We start from the raw sequence: 23,012 nt of genomic DNA, 5'->3' as shown, positions 1-23,012 counted from the left end.
GAAAGGAGTATGTTGAGGGGATGAGGGACTGCAAAAATGGAGCAGGATCATGGAGGCGATTTGAAGACAGGTCACAGGCAAAAAGTAAATAGTAAAAATTCTCTATTTGGCGGAGAGGGAAAAGGAAATTATTTCAGGAGAGAAAAGGAAAACCAGAGAGAGCGTAGGAGAAAAAGTTGGCATATCAAATCAAAGTCATCTATTTCAGTAGCTTTCTTTTAGCTACCACGTAACGTGCGAGATCCCGTGTGTTGTGGCAGGTCAGGAGGGGAAACAACCTCTGGATTTCCTGAGGTGGGACATGGGACTGTCCAGGTGAGATTTGCTTGTGTTTGTCAGAGGGGCGTTTGGCTAGGAGGAACGGCAGAGCTGCTGAAGGAGAGAGAACAAAGGGGCTTCCAGGGTCTACCAGCTGTAGACAAAAGTGATGGAAGCAAATGTGGGATGAGCCGAGGGTTATGGATAGTCAGGCAGATTTCAGAGTCAGAATGTTGGACAGCACAACCCAAGTGAGGAAGAGTAAAGCAGAGGCAGACAGCGGAGAAGACTGAGAACGCATCAGTCATCCTTCCTGGAAGGCTGGAAGTCACAGAAGGGGTGAGGGACAGGGATGATGATAAGGGCTGATGTTGAAATAAACCATGTGATGAGTCTCTGTGTTAGAATGGGGGTTTGTAACATCGTCGTCATTTCAGTTAATGCAAACATGAAGTACTTCTGGTTCTCACCATGACCTGGACACTTCCCTAGCCCTCATTTCCACATTATCAGAGCGCCTTACTATCTTTAAAGTAATTTATCTTTACAGCAATATGGGTGGTAAGGAATTGTTATTCTGCAGATATTGAACTGAGGCGTAAAGCAGAGGAGTATCTTGCCTTCAGTCCTGCTGCAAGTGGAAGTGAGAATTGAAGCCAGGTTTCTTCAATCCTCAGCTAGTAGCTTAAACTCTGGCTCATCCTCCCTCTGAACTCCTGCCTTGAGCAAGAGCCATACCTTCCATGGAGAAATAAAGTTGCTTGGCATATTTTAATGGTTTGTTTAGTGATGGAAAAAAAAAACAAGTTGTAAGTTACTTTTGAAGTTTTTTACTATTGGGACAAAATTAAGCCATAACTATATATCTGCTGGTTGATGCAGAGCGTCATTGAAGAAGAGGTGTTAGCAAGAGTGGCCTTTCTTTGATTTGCTTTGGTCTGTGTTTCAGATAAACCGCGAGAGCTGGTGTTCGCTGGAGCCATGTCCCGATTCTTCCCTGCTGGAGCGCAAGCGGACGCAGGAGTCTCCAGGTGAGCAGCGTGCCGGTGGGGGCTCTGGATGAGCAGCCCTGTGGTTCTCCTCACCATTTCTTTCCTTCTCCTTATTTTTGACATCCTTGCCTCAACAGGAAAAATACATAAACTAAAGAAAATGTGTAATGAATCTGCCATGAGTCATTGTTAGCACATGGTTGTAGCACTTGACTTGCAGTGAGCTGTGTGGTGTGTCACCTTTCTGAGTAATTTTGCATTTAAAGTACTTCAATATTTTGGTTATTTTTAATAAACTTGAAGGGTGCAGTGGGGGACACAGACATGGTTTCTAGCCAAAATGATAATACAATCAGAAATTTAAACTCCTGACTCCATATTTAGATCCAAATCAGTGGCTTAATTCTATTTTTTTTTTTCCCCTGAGTGTTCCCATGATTTCCAGGCTCCAGGAAGCAGGAAGGCTGTTCAGAGCCATCGTTCCCACACCCTGCCCACCAGCCATGCCGTGCTCCCAGCCCTGCGTGCTGGCTGGTGCTTTCTGGCTCTTCCACTGGGACAAAAAAATCTTGTCTGGGCAAGTTTCAAAGAGGGGTTGGTGTCCAAGATAAGAAAAAAAGCATTTCCTTTCATTGAATTATGAATGTTTGAAACAAATAGAGTAATTTATTGGGGCACCAAATAGTGACTTTGGGCTGTTCATAGAGAGAGGACACTTCTTGCCTTCCTCTCATTACGAGCAGGGGTCTCACCTGAATCTCCTTCAATTTATCTGAGAGACTGGAAATTAAAACAGGGATTGAATCACTGAATGTCAATATGAAATCCAAACCCAATTTTTTCAGAGTGTAGACTAAGAAGGGATAATGCAGGTGACTGACCTGAGGGGTTTATTCTAGGTAGAAGTTCTAGCTCCTATCAAAGTGAAATAAGTGCTTTTTTCTTAAAAAAAAAAAAAAAAAAAAAAAATCCTGTGTTTAGAATAGTCGTGAGTACCTGTTTCAATAGTGTTTTACAGGAGAACCTGCAGTATCACCATGCTGCTTCTTTCCTCATTGTGTCCACAAATCACCTCTTGGTATGATATTTTTACACTTCAGACAGGAGTTACTGCGCTCCATTTGACTTGCCAAATCTATAATCTGGTATTCATATGGATCAATATCAATTAGATACTACTTAATTATCTAATGCAATATCATACTATAGAAATATAATATTAATTATGACAAATATATATTAATAATGATAATAATATGTGCCTGTAACACAAGCAAAAAGAGAGGTTTTTAAGTTGATGAACATGCTCTCTGGTCGGACAGAAGCAGCAGGAAGATCTCAGGCTCTGCAAGTTCTGGCCTTTCTAGATAGAAATAATGTCAGTTATTCTGTTTCTATTGCGGTGCTGTGCAGCGTAGAGAGCGCAAAATACCTGGCAACACCTGACAGCAATAAACCCACTAGCTGTTGTAGTGTGCCTAACTTAAAAATACACAACTCAATAGGGAATTACACCTTCTTCACCTGCTGAATAATCCTGCTGAAGTGGCTTGGAAGGACAGAGTCCTCAAATCTTAGAAGGAACTCCAGAAACCTTAGCATGTTATTTTATGTCAGTGGTTTTGAAATGAAAAGCCTGAAGGAGTGTGGCAGATACGTGGCTATCGGCGTGGAATTGGGGGGCTCGGCCCTGTCTTGGAGGATGAGGCTTTGGAAAACGTACTTGAAAGAATTGCTTGGAAATTTTCTTCCTAGGGCTTTTTACTATATTTTTTTTTTTTTTTGCCTCTGTATTACGTGCAGAGGTTGCGCTGTCGGCCCTGCAGCGAGCAGGGGTGGATGTGTGATGGGAGTCATGGTCCCATTGCTGTGGCGGTGATGTCACCAGGGCTGGGAGATGGAGCTCAGCGTTGTGCAATGCCTGTGCAGTGTAAAGCAAAGCAAACGAACCCAGTGAGCTAACTGAGAAAAGGACGGGTGGAAGAGCCCCTCAAACAACTGAAAATAAAGGAGAAGTAAGAGGCGAGAGGGTTTGAGGTGTGGGGGGAGTCCCCATCACTCTGTCCCTCCCAGCCACTTCATGTCCTCTGTCCCTTGGAGGCTCCTGCAGAACCTTTCGCTGCCTCTTGTGATTTATCATTGGGGTGAGATATCCGTCCCTTGGCGCATCCGGACCGTCACCACTGATTTTCCACTGGAACGTGGCTCGAGCCCCTTTGTTTTTCAGTCTGGGCTGCGGACACGCTCTGCCGGCTGCCAGCTGGACGGTCGGCACCCTGGCCCGCTCCCTTACAGCCTCTCCGTCTCTCCTTTGCTTTTCCCTTCTATTTTTTTTTTCCCCTCTGTCCTTTTCTTCCCCCCTCCCTTCTCCCCCTCAGTGATGGAAAAGCAGTTCACATTTTCCAGGTTTACCGAAAGGGGAACAGGACCAGGGAGCAGCCACGCCGCCTCCGATAAGTGCTTTTCCAATTCTCCACGGTGTGGAAACTCCTCTGCAGGGTAATGGGGTTTCCGACCGCTTTTAGTTCCCCCGTGCCCAAAATGAGGGCAGCCCCGCTGCCATCAATAAATTAACTTTATTTCCTCCGACAGCAGAGTCGCTCCCATCGGCTGGGCTGTGGCTGGGGTGTTTGACAGCTGCTGTCAGGCACAGGTTAGGGATGAGGGAGGGGAAAAGGTGGTTGGGAAAGGAAAAAAGGTGGGTTTTAGCTACCCAAACTTGTCGTCGTCACATTGATGCGTAAGGTCGATGTAGCCAAGGATGGAGTTCGTCAGGTGTAATTTAAGAGCAAAAAGACGTTTTAGTGCCCTGGCTCCTCTCCAGGGAGCTAAACATGTTTTGCTTATGTTTAGTTAGAGCAGGTTGCAAAATAACACCTTTTTTTTTCTTTTTTTTTTTCCCTGAAAATATTTTGAGCTGGGAGAAAAGAATGTTCAGGTATTGCCAAAACTGTCATAAATACTTTTGCCTGAAGGCTGGACAAATGAAATGATATACAGTCATTATTGATGCAAAGACATGTCTGTTAAGGTTTTTGGAAAGGAAGGGCTTTCTCAGTGGCTGCAGTCTGTATTTGTGTTGCTCATCACCCCGATACAAACAGCTGGAAGCATTTTGGAAAAAGAGATGCAATATGCTTATATATCAATGTCAGGAGTTATGAAAGCTTTGGAATTTAAAAAGACACTTAATTGTTTAATCTTAAAAAAGTAAAGCTTGTCGTGGAAGTCATGCTAGTGGTTTTTTCAGTGAGAAGTATAAAAGAAGGAATGAAATAATCTTCCCCTCTCTAAATTGGCATTGAGAGAGAATTGATTGGTTTTAATTGAGAAAGCAAGCAAATATTGTCAAGTTATATGTCTACATTTGTTGAATATTAATCTAATTTTGAAGTCGCTGCAATCGATGGGAAATATCCTGTTGTGCTCAGTGTGGAGTACCTGATATATAGCATATTTTTCAGCACCTCAAGCTACAAGCATATATGGCTGGTTAATGCAGGATTTCTGTTTGCACCATGTACTTTGATCGTGCATTAAAAAGGAGTTTTGAACTCTTGAATAAATTCTTTGAAAATTTGCAGGCACAGTTTTGGGAGGTGAACACGATTTATAAAACTGTGTTTACTGTTAGTTTTAAATCCTTGAATTTACTGAGTGTGAGTTGAATGTACGGATGCTACAGTAACTCCTTCTGCTTTGCTCCCGTAGAATGTGAGAATTTCTTGGAGGATGGGCTGAGTAGCGTCTGCACCTCGTCACAAGGTGTCCTTAAAAGAGAGTCCGGGAGCGAGTCTGACCTCTTCCCTTTGCCTGGTGATGGGATGGAAGACCTTGTCTTTGGAAAGGTAGGAAAGCCTGGTTGGGATACGGTTAAAAAAACCTCTTAAGTCTTGACTCGATAAACCCGTACTGCAAATGCAGATCATCTTGGTTGCGCTGGTGAGTTTGAAACCTGGAAGCGATTATCCTGGAACAGAATAGATGGGAAGGAACCGGTCCCATCTTCGGATGCAGCAACATGAGGGATGTATTTACGTACAGCAGAATTCCAAAAACTATGTAGCCCCCGATGGTAAAAAGATGAAAGCAATTTGAACTGTCCGAAAGTAAATCAGGCACTAGAGGAACAGCTGAAAAGGTGGATTTTCTTGCAAGGTCATTAGGGACTGCACAGATGGTATGAAAGCCATCTTTAACTAATGTAACAAAAGAGCTTTTCTCCAGCAAATGATGACCTCTGTGCTGACACCTTCAGAATCATATACTGTAATTGTCAGAGGAACCAGTGTTTTTCTGTATATTCAGTGTGACTCCCTGGATAGGAAGGAAACACTCTGAATACTTAAGGCCAATTCCAATGAATCGTTCTGTTGCCTAGGCGACATACCTCTAATGCCTTTTTGCGTGCAAGTAGAAGGAAAATGTTTTCAGGTTTGCTTAAAATCAGCAACAGAAGTCATTACTAACCTTAGTCATCCCTGTGCCCTTTGTGTTGCTCATGGCTGAGGAGGGGAAGGGAGGAGTGGGTGAGACGCGAGGTGCAGAGTCAGCCTCCCAAACAGAGGATGCCTTGCTGCAGCATCGGTCTTCTGCCGTCCATAAGAGCAGCCTGAATTTATTCAGAGGGTGATTAGGTTTTGTTTTTTAAGAATCATCTTGCTGGTGACTTACATTCTTCTTGCCATGATGAAAAAGCACTCAGCAAGAATATAGTGATGCAGAATCAAAGGGGATGCGAACCTTCCTGAGAGCAGCCATCACGTTGGTCTCGGCTCCGTGAAATCTCACGTTTAGGTCCAACTTACCTGTTTGTGCAGGCACAGTTCTTGCTCTGAAAAACTAAGCTTTGGGAGTAGATTTCACACTTGCTTTCAGAGAAATAGATTTAACGAAACAAAATTCTATTTGCTTAAATCAAATCAGATGATGGTGAATATTTTCCAGCGGGACGGGAAACACCACAGCCCGGGCTAAGTGATCTCATGTGCTATAAATGAACAGTAAAGTCATCCTTAATGTATGTGGTAGGGCACAGAGCTCACCAGCCTCACCCTTTCCCATCTTACTCTCAAAGTGATGCGGGACCCTAGATTGTGAGAATATAAGACTGTTTGGCAGAGCAGAAGACTGTCTTCAATTTTCTCGTGTGGAGTGGCACGAATTACGACAGCCGACTGTCATTTGAGCCTGATTTAATGCTTATATGGGGATGTGTGGGAGAAGAGTGCTGTGGGAACACAGTAAATTTTATATTGCACAGAATTTTAGCTTTTTCCCTTTCTTATGTGGAAAGCTTTCTTCTCCAAATACAAGAAAGAAAAATTAAACTTTTAAAAGAATAGGTAGTACAACGTAGTAGGGATGTTGCAGGGAAAAGGAGGAGATGGTGGGGAAAGTAGATCTTCAGTTGCCAGTGGAGAGTGGGCAGAGGGAGGAAATTATTTTCTTTGTAGAAAGCGAATTTCTTAATTTGGCAGCCTTCGCATTGTTCTTACTGTGTGGTGGACTGCAGACTTTGTCTACAAATGGGTTCAAAAGGTTCCTGAGTTGAGTTTAGGAAGTTATTCAAAGCTAAATCAACCTCAGTCGCTTTTTTTGTCTCTGCTTTGCTGACTAACTCGATTCCTTGTCTCCTTTCTCAGAATTTATCCAAGTACCTTTTCTACAATTAAAGTTATTTCTAGAAGAACCCGAGACACGATTTTAGTGTTGTGAGCTTGTTCCTTAATTCAGTCTTTTCTTTTTCTTTTTTTTTTTAAGACTACTGAGCCCAGCTGGTAGAAATACAAGTTATAAATATTTTTAATAACCACTCAAATCAGTGCTGAATGTAATCTTTCTTCTGAAAAAGATTATAAGATGCATGTCTTGCTTGCAGTTGGTTAGTTATAAGCCTATTAAATAGTACAATTTCCACATCAAATTGGGAAGAGAGAGAACATGTTTATGAACAAAAAGAGGATCTTAAGCCTTTCAGTGTCATGATGATTACTGTTATTACTGGTCCTGTTCTTGTTTCCCCTTTGCACGGAGCAAGAGTTGAACTGTTGTCTGTTAGAAGGGTTTTTTTGTTGTATAAATCACTCCTCATCTGTTAACTGCTTAATACATTAAAAGAAATTTAGGAAGAACAAGCTATTGTCTGTCCGGGGTTTTCAGGCTGCTCCCATAGACATCGCTTGTAATTCATAGATTTTAAGCCCCGGTTCTACCCCAGGACCGTGGAGAATTGGGGTCTGTGGGGTCACAAAATCTGCAGGTACTTTAAGCTGTCCTTGGTGTTGGGTGCATGCCATCATTGCCGTCTCCTTGCCACCTCCTGTGCTTGTCTCCTTTTGGGTTTTTTTGCCCTAAAGGACAGGTGCTGAGCTGCGTAACATGAGCTGCCGGGTTCGAGAGCTTTAGCGCTAAAACCTGACTTGTTTTTTCAGACTTTAGAGGCTGTCACTGAAATCCAGAAATTACTTCCAACATGAGGTCTAAGGCTTCAGAAAAATGTTTGGGTTTGGGTTTTTTGGGGTTTTTTTGCGTCAGCGCTTCATTCCCATGTCCTCGTCATCCTGCTTTTCCTTCTCCGTCTCAGCCAGCCATCTGGGCAGGCTTTGCAACACCCTCCTCCTCGAATGATTAATGCTGCATAAGGTCATTTCTCACAATCATCTGGCAACGTCCTGGGGCGTAGCCCGTACGCTTTGCTCATCTTAACTTTTAACCTGCCGCCGAAATTCAGCATTCAGAAGTTTTTTAATGTGCCTCTTGGGAAATGATTCACAAGAAGGGCCCTTGGGAAGTCAGGAACCCACAAATCATTATCAAAGGAAGGGGTTGCAACTCAGCCCCTTGAATTTTGTTTCATTTTTGCCTGTCTCTGGTTTGATCAAGGAAATACACAAATACATAAATATTTTGTCTTTTTTTTTTTTTTTTAAATTACTGTTTCTCTAAAAAAAGCCCACAAAAAAACCCCACCAAACAAGCAAAAAAAACCTCAAGCAACCCCAAGGAATAAAAGTTGAGAGGGGCTTTCACTGGGGAAAGACTGTGCCACTCCACGATAATTAATAGGAGGCCACTTCTGAGGTTAATTTTGGGGAGCCTGGAGCCACACTCAAATCCAAACAAAAAATGACTCTGCTAGATTGTATATCAAACCAACCAAAGATGGTGCCTCCTTTACTGTAACGGTATGCCGAAGAAACTTCAGGATGCCAGGGTTTAATTTTTTTATTTTTTTTTTTTTCCCCCCCTTAATACTGTAACACCTTTATTCACATTGAATATCAGGGGATAGAATAAATTTGTGTCTCAGCACTTGATGTGTTGTCATCACTAAAATGATTGAAAGAACATTTTAATTCCACTTATCAAGACCTCCTACAGACAGAGGGGCTTAGTTGAAGAAATTATCTTATACCCCCCACCATCCTAGTGATTTCTCTTATCCCTATTCATGAAGAAACAAGATGCATTCTTTCTCAGAAACCTCACTTTTTATGGCTTACCTCATTTTTTTCTTCCTAGCTTCTCACCGAGTACTGTTTCTGAGAGCAAAGGAAATGCCTATTAGCATGTCTGTAAGGGCTCTTTTCAGCCATGAGTTTTATGGTCGCAATTAAGGGTTGAATTCATTAAGGTGCAATGCAGCAAGCCTAACTTGAAGAAAATTAATATTTCTTTAATGTTTCATTTTTCCTGTAAGAAAAGAACACATTAGAGAACGATTTCTATTCTGCAGACGGTATTTTTCTTCCTCAAATAGGATTAAAGAGCAATGCATATTTACTGGCACTTGGTCAGATAGCTAATGTTTTGCAGAGGTGGCTGCGATATAGATGTAGACATGTCAGCCACACTTGGCATTTTGCAGAGTCCTGGTCTTTCATATTAACTATTGTGCTTTTGTTTCAAAAAAAAAAATTAAAAATAATTTAAATGAAGACAGAATATTTTTAGATGAATAAGCATGGGCCACAAGTTCAGGGGAGTTGTTTATTGTGTTCTGCTGCTCAAGGTAACAGTTAAAATGGACCAAATATTTCACATTTTTCAAATATCTCTCTGAACTGCACTTTACGATAGAAACCCCAAATGTTCCCTGCTAAGGACGCGGTTTTTGTTCTGCATTTTAAACTGGAGCAGTATCTGGGAAATAAATTTTTATTTTTTTTATTCTAATTCCTCCCTATATAATTTGATGTTCTGCACTACTGTTGCTAGATTTGCATCCAAATTTCATGTTTCCAAACTGCCCCATCCTTCCACTGTACAGCTGGCGGGTCGTCCTCTCTGCTCCTGCTGTGCTGCCCTGATGTCTAACAGTATTTTCCTGTGTCTCAGAAAAGCGAAGCAGACTGTTTCCTCTCTTGAAGGAGTATTATCCACATAATGACTACTTAATTTGTCTGGATTTAAGCAATTCAGTAAGCTCTCATCATGACTCACACAAATACCAGATTATCTTGAATAATGCTGAATGTCATCAAAAACTTTACGGAGCGTGCATTTCGGTTCTCTCTTGTTTTAACCTACACTTCCTCTTTAAATATGTGTCAAATCCAATACTTTACATTTACAGTATAAGTTTAATAGTAAAGTGTTTACTCAAATTCACCATCAATATTTGACATTCCTTACCATGAAATGCATGCTTTTGGAGGGATATATTTTTATTGTGGTTTTTTTAATGTTTTGTGTTTAAAAGGTATATTGTACTTCGATACTGTGTTGTGGATGCTGTCTTCCCCCCCCCCGCCTTTTTTTTCTTTAATGGGTGGGAGAGAGGTAACAGTATGACAGCATTTCTTTCAACCACCTTAGGAACAGTATTGTGTACCTGTTAAACCGAAATAAGAATAAAAAATAGCCAAACTTGAAATAGAGCTTCCCTTTAAATTGTGAAATGCTTGATTAGAATACTTCTCGAACGCTTCAGTTTCCTTTTATTCAGTTTAACAAGAAGCTTTTAGCTTATAATGTGTGCCCATCAGAAAAAAAAAAAAAAAGGCACAGAAAAGCAACAGTGTCTGGGGCATTTAAGACTGTTGGGCTTGAAGGCACTGAGGGCGGTGGGATGCGAGGTGAGGGATCGCTCACCGCTCCCATTCATGCTGTCCCGCGTGGTTTCGATGCCCATCTCTCCCTTCTGGGAACGGGATTTTGTAGCCCGTTGGCTTCTGCCAAATGAGAGCCGACAGCCTGCAGCTCCTTGAAAGCTTGGCTTCTGCTGAGACCCACCGAGCCTGCTATTTGAAGACAATTAACCGCTGTGGCTTTGCTGAATAGTCTATTATATATGGTCTGACAGATCATTCTGCCTATTATTATTTTAAATGATACAGCGCAGGGCTCTGCAGGAGGATAAATTGAAACTTCCCACGTCAGTCCCTCGGGGCAAACACCATTTCAGATTGAAGGTGATGTCAGAGAGATGCTTGTGTTTTTTTTTTTTCTTTTTTTTTATGCTAGCCACGGGGAATGCAGAATACACACAGGCTCTTCTCGGGCTGTATGGTCAGCATGTGGCCTTTGGCCAACGAGAACCAGTTTGGCTTCCACTTACTGCATTTTGGAGCAAACTAAACCAAAAAACTTCAGTATGACTCGAGGCCTGTAATACAGGGCAGCTGATCCTGTGGAACAATATTCTTCAATTACGGTTGGATTTGAAAAGTGCTGCAAACCCTGGCATTAACTTTTTGCTTAGTGGAAAGTAGCAGGGGATGGGGATTTAAGCTTTTTTTTTTCCTGTCTGTTTTCTAGTACTGAATAATTGACCCTTTAGAGCTGCATGATGCAGTGGAGCAGTGCGTTGCCCTTAAGCTGTCATGGCTGAGAGCTACAAACCCATCCCAGGTCCCACAGGAGAGGCTGGAGTTTGTTGTCCAGAGTCACGATGACCCGGTTCCCCATGAATTGCTCTCCGTCATTAACACCTGGTGAACCTTTGGTGGTTTTATGGCACCTTGACTGATAACAGGTTCAGCTAGAAATGGTGAGAGGAGCAGGATTTGCTGTGCAGGATGATATGTGGAGTTGGAGAGAGGAAGGCAGGCAGAGAATCAAGATGAGAGCCCGGGGTTATGGCAACCAGGGACTTGTTGGGTGGAAGAGATTGCTCTGCAGAGCATTTTAACCTCTTTTGAAACCAGAGCAAAAAGTCTTCCTTCTGTGATGGATAATTTGCCTCATGCTATCAACTAGGAAGTCTCTCAGCTTGTGAGAAATACAAAATATCTGCATTTATTTAAAATATTAAATGTATTCACTTCATTGGAAGTGTTCAAGGTCAAGTTGGATGGGGCTTTGACCAACCTGCTCTAGTCGAAGGTGTCCCTGCCCATGGGAGGGGGATTGAACTAGATGATCTTTAAGGTCCCTTCCAACCCAAACCATTCCATGATTCTACTTTTAATATATTTTTAATTCTTCTTATCCACAGCAGCCTGAAGAGGAGCAGTCTGCATGCGATGTCACCAGCTCCAGTTCCTCTGCAGATGACACTATGTCCCTGGAGAGGAACTCATCCCTGGGCAGCGACACGTCCCTTCCCTTCCCACCGACAGTGAACTTCATCCAGCCCAAGGACGGGCACAGCCTGGATGGCAGCTGCACCAACATGGTGGCCACAGAGGGAGAGAAGGAAGAGGAGCTGGACAGTATCACGGATGTGCCCACTCATTCCTCCGTCTTACGGAACTCCATGCGACCGCTGTCACCTTTCCGTCGACACAGCTGGGGGCCAGGGAAGAACGCCACCAACGAAGCAGAAATTAATCAGAGAAGGTGAGCAAAGAGCTGCTTTGATTTACTTTGCACCCACCCACGCATATTTATCTAAGCTTTGGGCTCGGCATGATAAAACAGAAAACTGCGGATGTCACTTCTTATTATTTCTTTTTCACTGAAAGGGGTGAAGACAATCTCCTAATGTCTATTTGTTTGGTTTTTTAAATTAACTCTCAAGATTAATGTACGTAATATCTACAGTACACTTGAGCTTCCCAGAGCTAATGGAAATAGCTTGGGACAGCGCTCTCATTTGAACTGTCACCACACCTTTCTGTACAGAGGGCTTCGTTAAAGGAATTATTCGAGTGTTAAATCTCATTGACCGCAAAGTAAAGATGACCATTATTGCTTTCATTGTATTAAGAGATAGTCAAACCCCGCATGGTCTGAAACCAGTGGAGGTTTGGCCAGTGTTTTTATTATCTCTTAATGCTTTCAGAGCAGGAATGGCAACTTGTTTTAGCAGGTCAGGGTGCCGTAGCCTCCCGTCCCTGCGGTGTAGATCTGCAGCTTACAGAAGCTGCAAGCCCAGGCATGCAGCCCAGCGCCGCTCTCCGGGCTGCCTGCTGCTGTCTTCATGGCCATGGGGCTGCTTTTAAGGTAAACAGAGCCGTGGCATTTGGTGGTACCATTAAAATAAAACCAGCCACTGACAACGGGTTCCTGGTGAGCTGTCACCGGTCTGTTCGGATAAACCCAGAGAGAGGCAGCAGCCTCCCATCAGAAATGTATGTGTCCTTTGCACTTCGGGAGTTGTGGGCATCACTGAAGGAAGAGCATGGGCCCTTCACATATTAAAGTCAACATTGAAAAGCATTCAGGACCCTATAAGTAATATAGGGTGAAAGATGATGATATTATTAACCACTGCCACCTTTTCTTGGCTTCATTCCTGGTGCCCAGGTGATATTTAAATAAATTAAGTAATATCTATCTTTTTAAAGCTACAGAAGAGTCAGCATAAGGTATACATGCAGGTTTATGACATAATGGGTCCATAAGCTCATAAACTCAGAGAGATTTAAGTGTAGGACCTATTTTGTAAGGATTTCTGAGGATAGTAAACTGCATAGCTGGCAATTACTGCTAGCACTTAACGGATGGGGTTAAATTCTCCTGCGTCAGACTTTGGAGGCTGCTTCCAATATGGGAAAATACGTTCGTCGTAAATGTAAGAAAATTTGAGTTAAAGGAACAGTAATTATTCTCATATGTTCTTAGATACAGCCGCTGCTACGTAAGGATAGCTGTCAGATAGGTTAATTAAAAAAGAAAAGCTGGGTGGGACTCTGCTGCTGATTCGGTTCCTGTTTGGTTTTATATTTCTGTTACAAAGGAATTTGGATTATTTGGGGTGTTGGGATTTTGTTTTCGTTCTTCTTTGTTCTTTTCATACGTGGCTGTTGTGATGTTGAGATTCTGGTTGCTTAGTGAGCAACAACAAATACTGAGGAAGTGAAGCCCAAACAAGTGACTTTCATACAAATCAGTTACATTTGGGGTGTTTGCTTATTCATTTATTTCACTCGCAGTAGATGCTTTTCCATTTAAAGGGGAAAAGCTCTTATTCTAACTTGACTTTTGCAAACCTTTGAAGTGAAGTTACACGGAGCACAAGCCTTAGCTAAGGTTTGTCCCGCCGACGAGCAGGACCTGCACTGCTCCCACTACCCCTTGCCCATTCTCCCTCTCCTCCTCTGGGCACCCGTGTCGCTTCTTTGCTCAATAGGTGAGCAGGTTGCACCCATTAAATGAGCAGAAAATGAACCAAATAAAGTGGAACTGCCACCAAAACCAACCCAAGGATTAGAACTGGGCTGCACAGCCGGGAAGAGGAATGGGGTGGCTCGCTGCACGGTCAGCCGATGGGTAAGCGGTGCCTCCTGTCCCAGCAAAGGGCTTGCAGCCTGGTCCAGCCCCCTTCCACACCAAAAATAGTCTTTCCACCGATGGCAGAAGTAGCAAGTCAAGCTTAAATAGAGCTGCTGATACAGGACCTGAGGAGCCTACCAGAAAAAAAAAAAATTAGTCTTTTGCAGGATTTGGTCTTTTCCAGCATTGCATGTTTTCTGTTTGTAAGACAGACGAGCATAAAAGTTTGTTCACAGAAAAGATAAGAAAAAAAAATGTAATCGACTTAAAATGTGAAAACATGCTTAGTTCCCCTCCGCTTCCCCCCTCTCCTCAAATGCATTTCATGGATAATCCTCATGTCTACATTTTGCTATTAAAAATACAAAGAAAACTAACAAAGCTGCCACAAAAGGATGTTCATCCTTCAGTTAATTCCTGACATTCATAGCGGATTTGAAATGCCTGTCTTTCAACAATGGTGCAGTGTTTTTAACGTTTGGGTCCGAGGAAAGAAATGCCAGCATTTCTCACTGATGGATTAAGCACTGCAAAACTGGAGCTGGTGTTAATCACGGTTGCTAACAGCTTCTGTCAAATAGTTTGTCCTTATCTAAACTTTAAACTGACCTGGCTTTGCCAGCAGCTAAGTTGCAACGTGGTTAATAGCTGTGAAACCTTTTTATACAAAAAAAAAAAAAACCCCCCACCTAACTGAAAACCACATTTATTTTAAAAGAGAGAGGCGGAAAAGACACTCATTACTTCCTTTAGTATTTAATTTTGTGTTTTGCCTATACATCCATTCCCTCTGTCATTCATGTGTTGGGGATATTATTCCTTCCACTGCCATTTGTTAATTTTTTTCCATTCAAGCTGCTGACCACTCTCCATGATTCATTTTCAGTTCAATGCGAGTTCTGGGGGATGGTATAAAGAAGCCTCCCATTCATAGGAGAAGGTACAAAGCCAACTAACGTGACTAATTGTTTTGCATTTGAATGTCTACTAACTCCATGCTGTCATGTTAGTAAACCTGTAGTACCTCTCAAAGCGTTGGTGTTAGAGCTTGGCTGCTTTCCCTCTCCAGTCTGACCCAGGGCAGGTTTTCTGACCCGCAGAGCACATGCTCAAGCCAGTTCCTTCAGGACGCTATGTTAATAACACGGAGAAATCTCGGATATAATTTTGTTGGCCTTTGCCATCTGTAATATTTGGAGTTGTATTAAAATAATTGTTTACCTGCGAGCATGTGCGGAATTTGGATTTAAAGCGCATGAGAGACCCCTGCCAAGACTTGCAGGAGGGGCACCTGGGGAGGGGATGCATCAGATACGATCTCAGAGTTGGAGAATACTCTGCAGATCTGCAGCTGATTGAATTAAATTGCTTTAATTTTGCTCTTTTGCTGTTTTTTTTAAAACCATCGTCCTAAAATGTAGAAGATAAGGGTTTTTTCTTTACTTCCATGTGTGTGTTTTTTTCTTCCGTATAGCAAACTTTCAGTTCCTCATCCATCATGCAGCTATGCGTTTTCACTCACGTAACCTTTGCGCTATTAACATATAAAATAGGACACTTAGGTTTTGATACAGCAAATGTGAACTGTCCACACTTGTACATTTTTAGGCTGGAAAAAAAAAGTTTAATCTCTCCCTTTCAGTGGTTCAACCTCTTCTTATCTGCTACAGCATGCTACCTCTCCTCCTGTGGCAGGTTAACTCAGGGTTTCACTTCCCTTGAAATGGATGGGGTTACGTGTGCCTGTATAAACGAACTACCATATTGCCACGTACAGAAAAAACATAGCCATGATGTTATTACCAAAACAGTCACCCTGCCTTACTGTGCATCAGCATAAATAAAGCCATATGAGCAGTGCTGCACAGTTCAGGAGAGGATTCTTAAAAAAGAATTTAAATTAAAAAAAAAAAAGCACAAGAAAGAACATGCTTTTTTTTACTTCTGTGAAGCCACTTTATTTGCATCACACTGTGCTCTGGAGGAAGAAGTACAGTGCTCCTCGTCTCAGCTCATGCAAATGAACATCTCTTTACCAGTTGTCTGTTAAGGCTCCTCTGTAGGAGCTGTGTTTAGTATTTTTAGAGTCAGAATATCCTGAAACACTGAGCTTACACATAGAATAAAGAAAATGTCTCAAACAGGCAACCTAAAATACCTAGTCATATCTGCAATATGTGGCAATTCTCTCATAAGCATTCTCTTTTTTTTTTTTTTTTTTTTTCTCCTGGCCTCCCAACCATTTTGGTATCATCCTCTCTAACCCCAGTTGCAGAGCAACAACCTGAAACTAATTCCAACAGTTTATGCTCTCCCACAAGGCTGATGTATATAATAGCTCATCCCCCCGCCCCAAGTTGTCTTCTGTAAAGGGGTTTGGCATGCTCTGCATTGATCTTGTTCAGTTTTTATGGTGTTGCCAACAGATTGCGGGTGGCTCCTCAGCAGGGTTGTAATTCTGTAAGACGGCTTTCCACAGCCCTTGCCAAAAGGTCTTTTTCCTTCTCTGAGATTGTCCACCACTTTCAGGCTTCCTCCTACGTATATGCATGGCTTGTTCTCCTCCCTCCTCTCCCCCGCTCTTCTGCTTCCTTCCCTGCAGTTTTAGCATTTGGGATTGTCACTATAACATGGCGATGGTCAGGAATAGAGGCAGCTATAAGTGCGTTATCTGGTGTAAATGTTGCATCATTTGTTTAACAAGGAAAATCCTCTCTCCTTCAATTGAAAAGCGACCACACAAGAATTACTGACTTGTGCAAACAACTCAATGTAAGCATAGCTCCAAGGGTCCACCAAGCCGCCCAGTAGTCTTGGGGCCACCAGCAGATGGCTGGGGGGGGAGCAAGGTAACGGGAAGCTTGTATGATACCTTCCTTGGGATACTTTTTCTACCTCCATCTAGTTTCCACTGGGCAGGTTTTACTGACCTGCTGGGAGGCTGAACCCAGGCCTGAGAGTGCAGACTGAGATGTATGATGGAAATGGGCTTACTGTGGCCAGGACTTGGTTCTTTTGTTGTCATAAAACGGTTTGAGTTGGAAGGGACCTTAACGGTCATCTAGTTCCAACCCCCCTACTGTGGGCAGGGACACCTTCCACTAGACCAGGTTGCCCAAAGCTCCATCCAGCCTGGCCTTGAACACTTCCAGGGATGGGGCATCCACAACTTCTCTGGGCAACCTGTTCCAGTGACCCACTATCCTCAGAGTGAAGAATTTCTTCCTAATATCTAATCTAAATCTCCCTTCCTTCAGCTTAATGCTGTTACCCCTTGTCCTATCACTCCATGCCCTTGTAAACAGTCCCTCTCAGCTTTCCTGTAGGCCCCTTTAGGTACTAGAAGGCTGCTACAAGGTCTCCCCAGAGCCTTCTCCTCCCCAGGCTGAACAACCCCAACTTTCTCAGCCTGTCTTCATAGGAGAGGTGCTCCAGCCCTCTGATCATCTTTGTGGCCTCCTCTGGACTTGCTCCAATAGGTCCATGTCTGTCTTGTACAGAGGGCCCCAGAGCTGGATGCAGTACTGCAGGAGGGGAGGAACAATCACTTCCCTTGACCTGCTGGTCACATTTCTTTTGATGTAGCCCAGCATATGGTTGGCTTTCTGGGCTGCAAGTGTACATTGTCAGATCATGTTGAGCTTCTCGTTCACCAACACCCCCAAAGCCCTTCTCCTCAGAGGTGCTCTCAATCCATTCTCTGTCCAGCCTGTATTTGTGCTTGGGATTGCCCTGACTCACATGCAGGACTTTGCACTTGGCCTTCTTGAACTTCAGGTTCACATGGGCCCACTTCTCAAACCTGTCCGGGTCCCTCTGGATGGCATCCCTTCCCTCCAGCATGTCAACTGCACCACACAGCTTGGTGTCGTCGGCAAACTTGCCGAGGGTGCACTTGACCCCACTGTCCATGTCACCAACAAAGATGTTAAACAGTGCTGGTCCCAATACTGACTCTTTTGAGTGTGACCATCCAGCCAATTCCCTATCCACCGAGTGGTCCCTCCATCAAATCCATGTCTCCAATTTAGAGGCAAGGATGTCGTGCAGGACAGTGTCAAATGCTTTGCACAAGTCCAATTAGATGACATCACTTTCTCTTCCCTTGTCCACCAACACTGTAACCCCATCACAGAAGGCCGCCAGATTTGTCAGGCATGATTTGCCCTTAGTGAAGCCATGTTGGCTGTCAGCAATCACCTCCTTATTTTCCATGTGCCTGAGCATAGTTTCCAGGAGGATCTGCCCCATGGTCTCACCAGGCACAGAGCTAAGACTGACCAGCCTGTAGTTCCCTGGGTCTTTCTTTTTTTCCTTTTTAAAAATGGGGGTTGTTTCCCCTTTTCCAGTTAGCGGGACCTTCACCTGACTGTCACAGCTTCTCAAATACGATGGATAGTAGCTTAGCAACTTCGTCTGCCAGTTCCCTCAGGACTCGCGGATGCATCTCATCAGGTCCCATGGACTTGTGGACCTTCATGTTCCTTAGATAGTCTCGAACCTGATCTTCTGCAGTGGGCAATTCTTCATTCTCTCAGTCTCTGCCTTTGCCTTCTGCAACTTGGGTGGTATGGTTAGAGCACTTGCCAGTAAAGGCTGAAGCAAAAGTTGTTGACTACCTCAGCCTTCTCCATATCCCAGGTAACCAGGTCTCCTGATTTCTTATGGAGAGGGCCCACATTTCTCTTTGTCTGTAAAACCTGTAATTGGGCTGTGAGCTGACAGAGGAAAAAAAACCCCTACAACAGTATTTAACATAACAACCAAAATATTTGCATTCTGTATTTGCATTTCTTATATCTTTCATGATGTCACAAGTCCTGCCAGCAAACCTGCTCTAGCGTGGGATCCTCTCTTTACGGGGCCACAGGTCCTGCCAGGAGCTTGCTTCTGCATGGGCTTCCCACGGGGTCACAGCCTACTGCAGGGGGACAGCCTCCCTCACCGTAGTCTTCTCCACAGGCTGCAGGGGAATCTCTGCTCTGGTGCCTGGAGCACCTCCTCCCCCTCCTTCACAAACCTTGATGTCTGCAGAGTAGTTCCTCTCGCATCTTCTCCCTCCTCTCTCTGGCTGCAATTGCTATTGGTGTTTTTTTCCCCCTTAAATATGTTATCTCAGGGGGTTTATTGCCTTGGCCAGTGGTGGGTCTGTCTTGGAGCTGGCTGGCATTGGCTGTGTTAGACATGGGGGAAGCTTCTAGCAGCTTCTCACAGAAGCCACCCCTGTAGCCCCCCCGCTACCAAAACCTTGCCACACAAACATATGGAGAAGACTTAAATAATTAAATACTTGTATGGGATTCTTTTTCTGCTTTGGGGATGAGAGGTACCTGAAAAATACTAATCGTTACTAACACAATGGCTGTGTGTGATTACTTATGCAAAATTGGCTTTGGTGTATTACAGCCTCGTTTTCCCCAAAAACATCTTTCCCCACAAGGAGAGTTTCTCCAGTACATTGCACGCTCGCTGATGGGATGGGTTTGGGGGAAGCATGGGCTGTCCTGCTACCCGTTCGGTGGGAACCTCGGTCACTTGGGGCATTCTGGTGTGTTCTGGCAGCCAGAAATATATAGTAGCAACTGCATTATTTCTGAGTTTGTTGGTTTTGGTTTTGTTGAGGTTTTTTTAAGATATGCAAGAGTGAGAGTCTTTTAACATTCCCCTGTTCCATAACAATCCAATAATCACAGCCCTTTTCCTTTCTTTGCCTCTTTTGATGTTCCTAGTTTGAGCTGGTGTCCCTCTGGTGTACAATTCATTGCCATGGGTCCTGACTTTACTTGTAGAAGGTACGGTATAAATAAATGTGCAGCAGCAGCGAAGGAGCACTGCAAGCACCCTGTCATCAGCTTCTTGTGCACTGTCTTTTCTGCTGTTGCTCTGGCTGAAGCATGCACGTGTGTGTTTGCTTCGTTTGCAATTAGTCTTGGGAATGGTTCTTCTGAACTGGGGTGCAGGTGAAGGTGGTGGCTGCTTTTCATTGGCTTTGAGCACTGAAGAAGCTGCACTGTTGGTTTGAGCTGCTCAATTCTGTGGTAATTTTAAGGCGTGTTTTTTCTACAGCCGTGATCATGACAATAATTGTGACAGCCAAAGAATCAAAATGAGTTAATGTGATTCAGTGCCGCTTTGCTCTGGACGGATCTCATAAAAGATTCAATCTTGCTATTTGTAAATTGAAAGATCTAGTTTCTTCTTCAAAGAGGCGAATCATGTAAAACTTTCTGTGCAAACCCAATCTGATAGCCACAGATGAAGATTTCCCAGGCATCTAAAGCTTGCACCTTCTGTAGAAAGTCCCAGAGTTGGGATTGATGCTTGCAGGTCAGGTTTTCCTCTGATGCTGCCTGGATGCCAGTCTCCCAGATTTTATAGCTTCTGATTTCTTCTGGCAATTCTTGCTGGTGTTGGGTAAAGCTATTAAACTCTTCTTCTGAAGACTAGACATTGAGAAAGAAGTCGATACGTCCTTCCCATTACAGATTTAACTACATTTGGTCCATATATATCCCAACCAACAATTACAGACCAGTATGACCAACTGATGACTATTTTATTTGCTATCTAGTATTTGCAGTTTTGAGCTGTTTGTGTCACAACAAACTACATGTTTTTTTCTGCACTACATAACATCATTGTTATCACCTTGGGATGCAAGAAAAAAAATGTTCCTCTGCCCTAAATAATTTGTAGAAATTGGACTGATTTGTCTTTGCAGGTATTTTAGAATAAACTTTATCATGCCTGTTATTGATACGCATTATTGAGTCAAAATCTTCCTAAAGCAGGTTAAATTGCAAATGCCTCAATCAGTCTTCTTTCTCATTAACTAACATGAAAGAGTCTTTAAAAATTAACGAAATCTTATTTAAGGTTTATTGCAATTTTTGCTTTGAAAATGCATATTTATCAGCCACTTAATGCTTCTAAAGTAATGCAGAACATTAATCACTGCTATGCAAGTCTACTTGAATTTAAAGTTCCTCTGGTTGTTTAAATAATCTGTACAAGCTATAGTGTGCTTTCCCTTTCATTTGCTTATATGTTAGTTTGTTGTCCACTTAGATGTCATGATTAGCCTCGAGTTGAGATATATCTCCAGGGTAGGCCTTGTTTCAAGCTAGCAGGACTTTATGTGAATAAAATCAAATATTAGCCATGGAGTTGTGCTAGTATACCAGGAGGTGAACTTGTAAAGTTTGCACATTAACCCAAACTGGCATTGCAGTGGCTTTATGGATGCTTGGGCACAAGGAGCAGGAGGGTCAGAAGCAGAATATTAGGGCCAAGAAAGATCAGATGGAAATAGTCATATGTGAAAGAGGGATTGGTTTATGTAGGTGAGAAGAGAGGTTTTTAGCATTTTTCTGTAGCGATCACGTCTGTTGTGTCTATCAGCAGCTGTCTCTACAGAGGTTGGCCAAACCCTTTATTGCTACTAATTCTGCAAGCAAAAGTTTGGTATTTTGTTTGTTTAGCTTTGAGTGATTATGTCTGGCTCCATTGGACAGACCTAGCTTCATCGGCAAATGATAAAATAGGATTGCTTGGCTGATGGAGGCAACATTTATTGAATTAAAAAAAAAAAAGAGAGAGAAAGGGAAAAAAAGAAACCAGCTTTGGCAGAAAGAAGAACATTAAGCAGTGCCAAAGCTTTGTGCACTGGCAAGTGGTAAACAGATTCAGCGGATGTGTCTGCAGAGATGAACATTACATGCAGCCCAGAGCTGATTTTGCGGCTGCTGGGAGGGCTGGTGTCCAGGACAGGCAGCACTGTGCTATACGAGGTAGTTTAATTTGGGTGTCTTTATTCCCAAGGAGAACCTAATGACAAGCTAGCAAAGAGAATATGTGGAAATACCAAAATCTTTAGAAAAGAGGTGTTTCTAGATTTTCCTGTGCACCATTCAAGAAAGAGAAAAAGAAAAAAAAACCAAACCAGTAGGAAAGCCTATTGACTAGGAGTTTGGATGGTCGTTCTCAGGCAACTACTGTCTCTTTAGAGGCTCAAAGATGCTGCTGTTTGTTCTGAAGAAAATAGAAATCCCTCCACTGCTATCTGCACTTGGTCGTTTAGAAGTAACATGCTGAGGGATAACATCAGCATTTCCCTGCATAGTTCAGTTAGTGACTGTGTTGTGTTTTACACTTGAAGGTGCTACATGCTGAAAGACACCAGTCCTTAAGAGTTTGTCAGAATCTAACCTCCATGATTTCTCTTCAGTTACAGCCTAGAAGGCCTTACTGGAGACTCTGATGAGAACAAGAAGCCCTCTGGAAACTTGGAGGCTTCTTCTCTGAGCTCCAAAGACCTCAGACGGAGTCCGCTTGCCAACAATCAGTGCGGGTCCCTGGTCTTACTCTCTGAAGAGCTCGAGCAGAGGGAAATCAGAGACTATGATCACCAGGTAAAGCTGTCCAACTATTGTTAGATATCTAGAAAATGCCACATCAATGTTTTGAAGTAATTTTCACTGTGAAGGCTTCCACACTAAAGGACAGGTGGGCCATAATATTATAAGAGTCTCTGCTTGCTCATTTTAAAGAAGCACTTATAGTCCTAATACTATAAATACCCTGGATTTCCAAGTTTGAAGTTTCAGATATAGTATTTTCTGTATTGATGCCAGAATTATTAGCCAGCCATTCTCTTTACCTCGTAGAGTCCCTGCTGTACATCAAGGCAGTAAACGGGTCTTACAAGATCTGGCCTGTAGGAGCTATTATGTCAAGGCTGTCATGTCTTCTCTTGCTTCAAGGAATGGCATTTTTGGGGAACGCACTGCTAAGCATCAGATTTTTTTTACCACGTTTGTACCACAGTCTAGTTATGCTGAGGAGTTGGAATCACAACAGTAATTCCAGTGGCCATCAGACAATTAACAATATCCATCCTAATAATATCCAAGTAATATCTTGCAAGAAAATCAACAGGCCAGAGTCTCTCTGTTTGTTGCACAATTAGCTGTCTTCCACTTAAAAGACAAAACAAAATGTTGTGCTTCACCCCTGTGATGCTGCTGGCATTTTTTGGTGGTCCTTGCATTTCTCACCTATTACCTTACACTGGGATTGTTTCAATTTTCCAGTGTTTGA

At 43.0% G+C, this 23,012-nt stretch overlaps 1 protein-coding gene across 5 annotated transcripts in view; it reads left to right on the top strand.

Annotated features, from left to right (window-relative positions):
- The window catches only part of AKAP13 (A-kinase anchoring protein 13), a 100,779-nt gene that overhangs the window by 34,049 nt on the left and 43,718 nt on the right, over positions 1 to 23,012 (top strand). For 3 of the 5 annotated variants that reach the window (XM_054836426.1, XM_054836430.1, XM_054836425.1), the window contains 6 exons: positions 1,208 to 1,289; positions 4,962 to 5,098; positions 11,692 to 12,035; positions 14,800 to 14,853; positions 19,643 to 19,705; positions 22,141 to 22,324. In XM_054836426.1, coding sequence (XP_054692401.1) covers positions 1,208 to 1,289; positions 4,962 to 5,098; positions 11,692 to 12,035; positions 14,800 to 14,853; positions 19,643 to 19,705; positions 22,141 to 22,324 — 864 coding nt within the window. The remainder of the gene's footprint in view (positions 1 to 1,207; positions 1,290 to 4,961; positions 5,099 to 11,691; positions 12,036 to 14,799; positions 14,854 to 19,642; positions 19,706 to 22,140; positions 22,325 to 23,012) is intronic. The other 2 variants (XM_054836427.1, XM_054836429.1) reach the window with 2 other exon arrangements.

This window comes from Grus americana, chromosome 10, assembly GCF_028858705.1.
Source record: "Grus americana isolate bGruAme1 chromosome 10, bGruAme1.mat, whole genome shotgun sequence".
NCBI lineage: Eukaryota > Metazoa > Chordata > Aves > Gruiformes > Gruidae > Grus > Grus americana.
This window is presented reverse-complemented; position numbering and strand designations above follow the sequence as displayed.